At 34.6% G+C, this 12,275-nt stretch overlaps 1 protein-coding gene across 3 annotated transcripts in view; it reads right to left on the bottom strand.

Annotated features, from left to right (window-relative positions):
* The window catches only part of Prkg1 (protein kinase cGMP-dependent 1), a 1,159,508-nt gene that overhangs the window by 16,495 nt on the left and 1,130,738 nt on the right, over positions 1 to 12,275 (bottom strand). For all 3 annotated transcript variants that reach the window (XM_063239051.1, XM_003473935.5, XM_023566675.2), the window contains 2 exons: positions 4,729 to 4,868; positions 3,365 to 3,454 (listed from right to left, as the gene is read on the bottom strand). In XM_063239051.1, coding sequence (XP_063095121.1) covers positions 3,365 to 3,454; positions 4,729 to 4,868 — 230 coding nt within the window. The remainder of the gene's footprint in view (positions 1 to 3,364; positions 3,455 to 4,728; positions 4,869 to 12,275) is intronic.

The raw sequence follows: 12,275 nt of genomic DNA, 5'->3' as shown, positions 1-12,275 counted from the left end.
CATTTGCCCGCGGGCTGCTTGCTTTTGCCTCACAATAAATTCTGCTCTCCGTTTTCCCTCTACAATAAAACACTTTCCTCAGTCTTCTTTCGACTTTCTACCTCGTAACTCTAAGTTGAGAGATGAACCAGCCACATAGTAACACCAGCCAGATAGTAACATTAAATAAACTAAGGAAATAATTGAGGTGGTAAATTTCACTAGAATAAAATAAATATACATTAACGTTGGCAGATGACATATGCATATGCTAATGTTAGGCATTATATGTTTATATGAATGTTATTATACATTAATTCATTATAGTAACTGATTATGTCTTTTAGAAATCTTCAGAGCTTGCCAAGTCTTTAAGTGTTAGAGATGGAAGATGAATAAAATAAACTTTATACCAACCCATTACCAATAATGAAAGTGGGAGACAAAAAGTCACACACTAGAAAATTAAAACATGATAGCTAATTTAAAATACACTAGGGAAATAATAGGAACAGTTGAAGTTTTAGTGCTTTAGTTCACGATCTGAAATAAATAATACTTAAAAGTCCTTAAATTCTGTTTGCATATAATGTCATTTTAACTTTACTTTTTGGACAGCAAATAAAGAGCTGTTGTGTGTTCTTTTTCATTACCAATAAGAAGAAAGGGAGAGACAAGAAACAGCTACTGTAGGGCAAGAAGTGGGAGGAGGAAGATGTGTGAGCTGCTTTCAGGGACTCCCTAACCTAAATCTCCAAGGCTCAGAAGTATTTCCAAGTCTATAACCAATAAAGTCACACAAGATGTTTAAAAAATCAATTCAAATCTCGGATGCTTTCAGGATACCTTCTCTTCATCACTTTTATGGACAAGAAATGAAATTGAATGAATGTGGTGGTTTTCATTCTTTTAACCACAGATATTTTCATGCATACTGTGACTAATTATAATCTTTTGCATGCATATTTTTTCTTTCTAAATAATCTTAAGACTTTTAGTCCTTATTTAAACATTTGAAAAGTTACAAGGTTAATCAGAAATTAATTGGAACCTAAGGGTTGAAAATTAGGCTATTTTCCTAGCAATCTTTAAGTAAAAGAAAAGCCATGTACATTAAAAACAGTCAAAGTGTATGTGAAAGTGTGTGTTTGTGCCTGTGTGTGTGTGTGTGCATGTATAGAAGACATTTCAAAGGGATAAATGATCTCCAGGGAATTTTATACACATGCATATACATGTACACTTATACATATATGGATATATATATATATATATATGTAATAGCTCTGTTGCTTTTAATGTTGAAGCTTCAATATTCCTGAATCTTTTGGATGAATCAAGTTGCGACTGCTCTTTGTAGGGTACTGAGTGCCCTGAGGGAGACTCAGCAGCTTTGCACTTCAAATTTAAGAAAGATTAATTGAAGAAAAATGGAAGGGCCAAAAATCGTCCCGTGCAGTTAAGAGAGGTAGGCCACTGTTTACTTTTCCATTATCTGCTCCTCTGAGAGAAGCTGCTGTTACACAACAAGCCGTACAAATCCATATGCCTCTTACTTAGAGGCCTCGACCTCCATTTATGACCAAAACAAAAAGTAAAATCAAGTCAAACAGAGAGGACTGTGAAATGATACTTACTTTTAAAAATGATTTAAAAATTGACATCTGTGCCAGCATGATGACACTTGAGTTGATTGTATATTGCATTTTATCACTATTGTTACTGTCAATCTTATCAAGAAACTCAATAAAAGTTTTAAAAAGCTATTGGGGAATAGCTGGTCCTTTCTCTGTGAAGCTTAGCACTGATTTCCTAGTTAATTCCACCTGCAAATATTCTCCTATTCTAATTTTAAAAATAGGGAACAAATTTCAGGTAAGGGAGTAAATTGGAATGTCATATCAAAAATAATACAGTAAATCTACAGCATGATATGCCAAAGATTAATTAACAAACCAAAATACTAACTTAGCGAAACAGTCTGTAAATTCTGAGGCAAGAGATCACATCTACTTAATCATGCAATCACCACCTTCATCACAGTGCCTGGCATATAATCCATGCTTGGATATTAACTAACAGTAGCATAGTAGTATGGTATAATAGTTTAGTAGAGGATAGATGCCAACATCTCTCTCAATGCAAATAGGAGACATTCCCTTATATGCTTTTATCTACAATTGTAAAAAGCTAACCGTAGTGTAACAGGACATAATACATGGAAAAAAATGTCCATTTGATACATGTAAAGTCATGGGAGTAAAGAGCCGAAAGAGCATATCATACAATGACATGAAAGTACCGTAAGAATATCACTGGGAATGAAACTTTAAATCAAAGACTATAAAGAGTTAGTTGTTCTTGCTCTGAGATAGCTACAAGGTAACAAATGTCAAACACTACATGGTTTGTGGAAGCATAAGGGCGATCTCCAGCTAGGTTTCAAAAAGATCTTACCTATGAAGGACAGTCTGAAAGACAGCATGAGTACAAATAAGAAAAATACAGATGGTCTGAAGAGGGGTGTTCAAAAGCAGATGGATGACTTCTGAATGATCAGTAGATCATTCACAGGACATGATCAAAAGGTTATTTACAGGTAAATAAAATTATGCTTTTAAAAAAATGAACAGTTGGTGTAGGTAATACTCTTCTCAGACATTTTATAGGTAATTTTTTAAAAAACAAGGTAACTTGCTTGTTATATAAATATTAACTGAAGAATTAAGACACAATGATTTTGTATAATCAGAAAAAAAACAAGCACTATGAAGACAAAGTCTACTCACAGGGTGAACTGTAAATCTATGTCAGATTATTTGTATGAAATACTGCAAATAAACAAATTTTTCCTTCAAAGTAGAAAACAATCGAAGAGCTGGATGAAAAGCTGTGTTAATTTTGAAAGCAAAAACTAGTGAAAAGTAGGGGAGAAGTTACTTTGAAAAAATTCTGAGTCATGAAAAGCAGATTACCCATCTAAAAACTGAGGGGATCAAATAAACTGATAATTAACCCAGTCTCTTCAATTTAAAATAGCTATCACTCTCTTCAAATTAAATCACAGCACTGAATTCCAGGAAAAATTCAGAATGCATTCAATTTGGTTCTATATTCATGAACTATGTCCTGTATATATAATTTCCCAGGTACCATTTTTTATGGTAGATTAAATTTATACCATCAGTTACAATGTGAGTTTAGCGTGTGTTATAGTAAATTTCATTTATATAATGGGCTAGAGCTTATGTTTACATTTTAAAATCTAAGCATATATAAAACAGAAATAAAATTATTTATACTTCATAATAATTTAATTTTCTTACAGATGGTCAAAGACAACTGTGTTTTTGGAGACAGAATAAACATTTCCCAACTTTCCTACCTATCCCTGAGAATGGTCCAGAGTTCTCCGCCTAGGCAAGCCTCCATCAACATGTACAAATATTTGCTGTCCTTAAACGTTCTGTAAAGCCTGTGAATTGCAAACAAGAAATCAAAGGTTATGAAAATTGTTGTGTTTTCAAAGCATGTAACTTTTTAAACCTTAAGAAATGATTTTTCCTTTGTTTTGTTTTTTAATTGACAGGTAGTTGTACATACTTATAGTATACAGTAGAACGTTTTGATACACATATATGTACACTAATAGTCAAGAGAGGTATTTAGTATGTATATCACCTCATATATTTATGATACAAAGTAACAAGAGGAATAAATTCTGATGGTCTATTATATAGTCAGGCTAATTCTACTTGTTAACATTGTAGTGAATTATTCAAAGTAGCTAAAAAGCGGGATTTTTAAAGTTATCACAAATCATATAAATTTATGAGTGTCATATAAATTTATGGTATGTCTCTTAATGTGCCATACTCTAAATTTTCTGGGTGTTTTGAGACAAAGCCTTTCTGTATAGTGAGGCTGAACTCCGTACATAGCCCACACTGGCCTTGAAATCACTGCAATTTTTCTGCACCAGACTTCTGACTTTTGGGATTACAGCTATGCACCACCACAGCCAATGCTACATGGAATTTGGAAGAAAAATGAAAGACGTAATTCTCCAAATAGGGGAAAGAAAGCCAGTGCCTCATGAGTAAGACTTCCATGCTGCAAAAGGTTAGTATAGCCCTTAAAATGGATTAATCCAAATGGTGATGGATAAGGGGGTTTTTGAGATTCTCTCAAATCCATTTGGCTGATGTTTCAAGCATGGATCCTTAAGCAACACTGGGTAGTAATAAACATGTTGTGCATGTGGATATAAATTAGATTCAATTTTGTTATGTGTAGCTATCTGTGAATTTCACGTGCTATTCACTTATATTTATATCTTATTTTCTGTAAGTGCCACTGGCAAGTTATGAAAGTTACTTCAGCATATAAAAAGCTCTCTTATTATTCTCTTAGTGCTCTCAAAACACTGAGATGAAAGGATCAGCTGTCATTTTGTTTTTAAAAATGTTTTTCAGAATATTAACTATTTAGTGATGTAAGCATCAACCATGAAGGTGGTGTTATAGGTAACAGGTTGAAAATAGAATGTTAGAAATAGATGCCTCCTTTGGAAAAAAAATACTCTGTCCAGAGAATCAGATTCTCTTACAAAATAAAAGATAGACTCAAACTTTATTTTTTAATCAAAAACCCTCAAGGGTCTTTGTATAAATGATGTGTAAATGTGGGCAGGGTGGCAGTGGTTATTGTGGCCGGCTCGTCACCGGAGAGTGCGGGGCAGGTCTTTACCTCACTATGAAGTCGGAATGAGCCCCCTGCATGATCTGCTTCTCAGAGCGAATGTGCTCCTGCTGTCTTGTATCCACAATATGACGTTTCTTGAGAATCTTCATCGCAAAGGTTTTGGATTCTTCGCTTTTCAACTGGACCTTAAAGGAAAGTGAGAGAGACACATAAGAACAGCTTCTAGAGTTAGTATAACAGAGAAAGCATTGTATCCTGAAGTCAGCAGGCACATGGGACACTTCAGTGAACCCTAACTACTCCCTAGTCACACGTGCAGGAAATTCTTGCTGGAACCACTGAGTTTAAAACTCAGGAATTGCTGGGCACAGTGGCACACACTGGTAATTTGCGCAGTTGGGAAGCTGAGCAGAAAGGTTCCTGCAAGTTCCAGCCTGGCCTTAGGCTACATAGTGAGCTCAAGGCCAGTCTAAACTGTGAGGCTGTGGCTCAAAACAAAACGCAACGCAATACAATAAAAATAACAACAGCAAAACACCTCACTACTCAAAACCACTGTCCATTCTCACTCCCTGTATCACATGAGATTAACTAATTAGACTCCAAATTGATTTTTTTTTTTTACCCACATGGACTAGAAGAAAAAAAATACACTTGCTGTTAATGGTACTGTTTCATTTCATATAATGTGTTTACATGTTATAACTTTTCTCCTTCTGGGTCTTTTTATTCTCTGTCCTTACTCCTAAGCCACAAATCTGAACCATGAAATTCAGTTACTGTCCTATGTCTCTGATGAACTGCCGATGTACATACTGTAATGTTATTTTTCTTTTTTTTACTTCTCAATCTTTTTCTCTTCTTCCAGTTAAAGGAAAAAGAAATTGTACTAAGATATCCTGCAAGAGGTTTTGAAAACTATGCTTTTGTCCAACAAGCATGATGACTTTGACATGCTTTTATCTCAGACTTCACTCCTTGGCTGTACTAACTGGAGAGAACTGAACTGAGCCTCCATGTCCTCCAGGGGCTCAGGGCTCAGCTGCAGCCCACATGACTTCCAGTGGCTCTGGAGGACGGCTGGGTCCCCCAAATGCCGTATCTCACACAGGTTGTTTGTGTTTCTCTTACCAGAAATCTCAACAAGGTGACTTGCAAGGAAAGGAAGGCGCATAAATAGAATAATCACCTAATATCAATATAAGGAAATTATCAAGTGTTCTTGAGTAGCACCTTTCCCGAAGAAAATACCACACAGCCCATATTACTCAGAACCAATGAGAACTTTGCTGATTTTCAGCTGAAGTATAGCCCTCTTCTCCTTAGTTGTGAATTATTTAGTGCCTCATCTATAGGAATAGCAAAGTCCCTGTTTTCTTTATGCATAATATACAAATTGAATTCAGACTGAGAGAATAAAATTAACAAGACAAGTTCCTTAGAAGCAAGTGTGAGGATACTTCAAATAAATGAGTTCCGGTTTGCTGTAAATGTGTAAGACAGGTTAGAAGGGAAAATGGAAATCTGAAAATGTCATTAACAGTTAAAGGCCCTCTACTGTGTCTGTGAAAGTCTTTTTTATTTTTCTTTTGTAGCAACTCTTTGGGATGACAGACTAGGGATGATACCAATGAATTCTGTTGTAATTCATAATAAGACACAAAATGTGGACACTCACTTCTAAAAGAAATCTAGACTGACAGGAAGGGTGAAATGACAAATGAGATGCCAGAGGCTAACAATTCAGAAGAGAAATCATATTTTCCCTCCAGAGTCACATCCCGTTAAATAACTGAGAACGCTCTTGTGGTACAAATGTCTAATGTAAAAAATTATTCTGCAGAGTTTTCAAATGTGCATATGGTATGAAGAAAGGATTTACCTTTTATGGTCACAGGTCTGGACCTGAGTTCTGACTCTACACAGTCTGTCAAGGTGTCTGTGGCCCCCAGGCTCATGAGTTTGCATTGTGCATTTGTGATGGTTCATTGTCAAGTGCTTGGATTGATGGTGTCAGTGCTCCACCCACAAAGGGGTGGAGCCAGGATGTGATGTAATGGCAGGAAGAGGGTGTGTCTTGCTCTTTGCTGGTTCCTGCTTGCGGTTTGCAGCCACCATGAACTGCGGCCCAGCCATGCCCGCCTGCCTTGGAGCCAAATAAGTGTGGACTGAAATATCCAAAAACTGTAAGAAATAAACCTTTCCTTTCCCAACTTGGGCTTCAGGTATTTTGTCTCAGAAGCAAGCAAAACCGTAACTAAGACACAGTCTGTCTCAAATTCTTGGGCCAGTTGCTTAATTGCTCTGAGTCCTACCTCTGGATGAAGATAATACCAGATACAGCACAGAGCTGCGAAGTCTTAATCTTAAATGATATTGTCACTGAATTAATAGGCAATTGTTCATGGTGTCTTTGCTTACACTCTTGCCCTGCCCAGCAAATCTACACCAAATAGGAGAAATCCAATATTTCTCTTCAAAATGTTTCTGTTTCAGAGAAACAAAGACTCACATATTGCCCCGTACTACTGAGTGGTGGAACTGCGTTCATGATCAGGCATTTTGGACCAAAACTATTCCCAGAATAGGATGGTTTTCTTCAGTCAAATACAAAACAAATTAAAACATTATGATTGATGCTTTGCAAACCAGAGTGAAATGGGGTCTTCTAAATGCAGGCTCTCTGTGGGAAAAGCTGAGCCATGTATTTGTCACTTTAATTTAAATTTTACTAACATCAGGATGTGATGTGAAGGAATAGGGAACAGTGCTCTACCGTTCCTGGGCTCTCTACCATGTAAAGATGCTTTTCCACCTCCTTGATTCATCAGGGATATAAGGCCCTGGACTGCTTGACATATAGGAAGAGTAAGTGAGGTGAGTAGGGAGAGAGCAATGACAGATGGCAGGTGCAGCGGCACAAACAGTAAACAAAAGCCATGCCTCTCTGGACTTCACTTACTTCTTAGAACATAGTTCTCACTCAGGATCTCCATTACCATTTTTAAACTGGAATGCCGAAAGATTCTCAGAACTCAGCTTCCTCACTGAGGAGTCAGAGTTCCTCAAGACCACAGAGGTGGTCTGCGTACTGTAGGCAGTTCTCTGGATAAAGCCCAACATGTTCCCCTGGAATCTTCTGACAAACTGCCAACTTCCCAAACACTACTAAGTATGTTCAACTGAATATTGTTTGTATCGGAAAAATCCAAATGTCCATCAATAGGACCTTGGATAATATTTGTATGGTAAGTCTATGCAATAGTTATAAAAATGATACATTACAATTACAATTAACATTTTGGAAAACTAATCCATATATATGATACTCACATCATATATTTTTATCATATATACGTTTTATATATATATATAAATTTATATATGGTACTGATCACCAGGGTACATTTTATGATACCTTAAATAGTGCTTGTATATTACTATATATCAAATTATATCAATATCTACAGTAAACTCATGAATCAAAAGTTCATCAATATATTAACAATGATTTTCCTTCAGGGAGAGTGTTAGTTTTTGCTTCTTTTTAGTTTTTGAATTGATTAACAGTACATACTTCACATCTCTTTTATGATGAGTAAAAATAAAACTATGTATAGAAAACATTTTGAAAGTATATATTAAATTTGAACAGCTCTTTATTATTGTATGACTTCTCAAAGTAGTGCCAGTTCTATTAGAATTCCAGGAATACAATGATCTTGACATAACATAAAAACCTAATCATTTTTTGTGCTAACCCACACTGTTTATTTCTTTTGCAGGGAGGTGCTGGGGACTGAACTCAGGCCTTCACATTAGCCAAGCATGTGCTGCATCACTGAGCTGTAATACCCTGCACTCATTTTGTTTAAAAGATTTCCTTTATTTACTGTTTTCAATTTTGAGTTCTCAGTTTAAGACGCAGCAAATAGTACTCAGTGCATGTAATATAATGTTTTATTGTAAAGTTTTTAACACAATCAAACTGTGATAACTTGTAAAGTGAAAGTTAATTTGCCCTTCGTTTTTCTGTTTACCAGATTAGTTATACTGAATCCACCTGCACTAATTTGAAATGATGGTGATTTTTATTATTCTGTATTACATCTCTGACAATATAAAATGTATGGATAGAGGTCAGCAAAGAGGGGAATGGACACTTTTCCTATTTCTGATGCCTGGGAACACCTTCTGGTCCAACTGGCTTAGCATATTATCCAGGTTTACTTTCTTTGCAGACTCTCCTGATCTCCTCGGTGCACATGGTAAGGCACTGATGCCTTGTATTACATTTAAGTGGCTTTATTTGAATCTCTACTACTACCTGGCTTATGATCCTGGACAAATTACTCGAACTCTCTGGTTTCCTATTTCTCATCTTCTCATATAGGACAAATCTTCCTGAGATAATTATGAAGTTGAAATAGCAGAGTCTGTATATCAAGCAAAGGGTCTGGAACAGAGGTAATGTTCAGTGAATACTCAGTAAACATTAACTGCTCTTAATCTTACATGCTTCTTAGTTAAATGGTCTGCTTAAGCCAAAGTACTCTCCTCAAAATAAGCAGCATGATAGATTGAATGCCCTGTTGTATCCATCCCCATCTCCAATTCAGGTCAATGCCACTAAGTATGGTCAAGCTGAAGAAAAGTTAAGATTGATAAAATTTATACCACAGTGATTTTACATGCAACATTTCTATAAAGGTTACAAGAAAATTCTAATATTTAAAACCTTTATTTTATATTTTAAAGATAGTACTGTGCATTATATTAGAAATTAGAAGTGTTCATAGTTTTATGTGTAGAAAACTGTGACTTCAATGTGAAGCCTTCTATTGACATTTGATTGACTGTATACTAGGACAAACTAAATGTCAAGATGGGAGATTCTAACATAGATTTTGACAAGCCTTAATTGTTAGGCACCAGCAGATGCCAAAATAATACTAATTAAAGATGAAAGGCAAATGTCTTCAGCATTTTTGAAAGCTTTGAAGCCACATCTGGTGGTTGTCTTTAAATTCATGCTCACTTTCTAGCTGGTTAAGATACTTCTTTAAAAGGTTTGCCAGCCTCCCCAGGGAAGCAAGGTTAAAACTGGCTCAGTAACACTGCTCATGAATTGGCCCATACAATGCACATTATTCATCTATTTAACCTTTAAGAGTTGACCATCTATTTTGCTGTATAGGTATTATTTTAAAAGAAATTTGTCTCTAAAACTACATTGTAATTACATCAATTTTTTTAAATTTAAGGCTTGAACTGTCAGTATTATATTTCTCATTTACATAACAGTCCTTTATAACATAATTCCAATTGTACTTCTATGTGGTAAGACAGGGTGAATCTCTTCATGGCTTCATTCAGGTAGGTAACACTAGAGTGCAATAGCAGTCAGCTTAGGAAACCTTACACCAGAAACCTGGGTCCTGTCCTTCCACTAATAGTGCCTTTCACGTAGTAAGTGTATCACTAATCATAATCTCACTGGGCTGCAAGCCACTTCTCTGAAAACAAGGTACTAAACGCTATTATCTCTAAGGCCTTGAAGTCCTTACTAGAAGTTTCAATACATCTGTGATTTGACATAATAAACATATTTTTAAAAGCATGTTAATTATATTTAACCTTATGAAAATCATCGAAAAATCTTTCCCAAATGGAATGCAACATGGGAAAATATCTGAATAATACAAATCTAACTTCAGGAAATGTGGCCAGTTTACTTTGAACATATACATGTCCAATTCAAGTTTACAGATTCTGTATTTGTTTTGGGAGATAGAGTTTCTATTTTCTTTGTTGCTTAACCCACACATAAAGGGGATGAGTTTCTGTTTCATGTTGCTAATCTTCACACAACATGACATTAAGTAAAAATAACAGGAGGTTACCTAAGAACAAGCAAAAAGCCCTGAAGGCATCACGGAATCTAGGCAGATCCGTAATTGTCATGGATGCATAAATAAAAATGGCAAATTTTTTATGTACACAAAATAGCACAAAATTTTCAACAACTAACCTGAGTTATAGGAATAAAGCAACAATAAAGCCATTTATGTATGTTTGGTTTTCTTTAACTGGGCTGTATGTTTGGCTGTCTTTATCAATGTAAGTAGTCTACAAACAATTTGCAATGGTCTGTGATTTAAGTAACCCATATTTAATATAAATAAGGATGATAAGGAATTTTTGAGAAGTTATAGAGTGAAAAGAAAAGGAGGTTAGACTAGTCTACCATCTTCAGAAAAGAGACCTCAGGTGGTGTCGTATGTGCTTTATGCCTCTGCACCTGATTTATTGTCCTTTGAACAATTGGCAAACAATCAACAGATCCCACCCTTGTTTTTCGTACTACAATTCACATTAATCCCTCATCCAAAAGGTCGTAATCCCACTGGATGTGTAACTTGCCTTCAGACAATGTCAGTTCTACAGCTGTGACAGGAAATATCAGGAAACAACTATATTATTAACTTACAATTGGGCAAAGCAAATAAAACTATTTTTATAGAATTGATAGGGTTTTTTTTTACATAAAATCAATTAATTATCTAGTTTATAATCAGCAACATGGTCTTTTACTTTTGTTTATACAATGAGTAAAGAATTGAACTGTTTCACAGAAATTACTTTTATTGATTTCAGAGAATATGCATGATTTTCCTCAAAAATAATATAGATTTGTTTTTACTAAAAGGTTGCCTATGCTGCATATATTAATTGAAGACTGCTGAAAAGTGAAGTTTAAAAATTATTCTTCAAGTATAAAATTCTTGTTCCCTACTATCTGTGCTAAATTAATTTTATTTTGATGATTATTAAAATTTAGGTTTATACTCACATTAAATTCATTTTCCTTTGTCAAATAATCATGTATTTTCCCTTATTTAACACTTTAATTTCTATGCACAATCTCACACATATAAAAATACAATTATATTTATCATTTTTGAAAATTTGCCTATTTATTTCTAACTTGAGGACCTGAATACCTCACATAATTTATTTTGACACTTAAACCTAAAACTACTTTATTTTGACACTTTTAACCTAAAACTTTACATAAGTAGAACTCAGTACCATATTTTTTTTATTTATTGACTTTGAAGGTTTAAAACAAATTGAAATGAAGCAGAAAATCACATAATATTGCAAAACTCAACTCTCATTCTGACATAGGTCAGACTATCTCATGAAAAGGCTTTGCATTCTAGTCTTAGTTATGAGATACAAGGCAAAAATAGTTTTATAAATTTTCACTGTTTTATAAATTTTCACATACTAGAAAAATATTAATCAACTGTTTATAATTACATCTTAGTTTATTAATCATGCTACCATCAAATTTTACCCTTTCTGATAATTTTTTAAAATAGTGAAACTTCATCCTTCCTATATTTGTATTTCAAAATAGATTATAAGATTTTTATAAATATAAATTTATTTCAAGTGTAGTTAAATAATTTGTCACTTCTACTGGTATTTATTGTTCAGGGATTATACTAGCTCAGTCTACAAAAATGGTCACATTGAACATTTAAACCATTCTGTTCTTGGGACTGTAATCTTTAATATTATAG

Source organism: Cavia porcellus, unplaced genomic scaffold (assembly GCF_034190915.1).
Source record: "Cavia porcellus strain 051 isolate PalLab524CR breed Dunkin Hartley unplaced genomic scaffold, mCavPor4.1 scaffold_28, whole genome shotgun sequence".
Lineage (NCBI taxonomy): Eukaryota > Metazoa > Chordata > Mammalia > Rodentia > Caviidae > Cavia > Cavia porcellus.
This window is presented reverse-complemented; position numbering and strand designations above follow the sequence as displayed.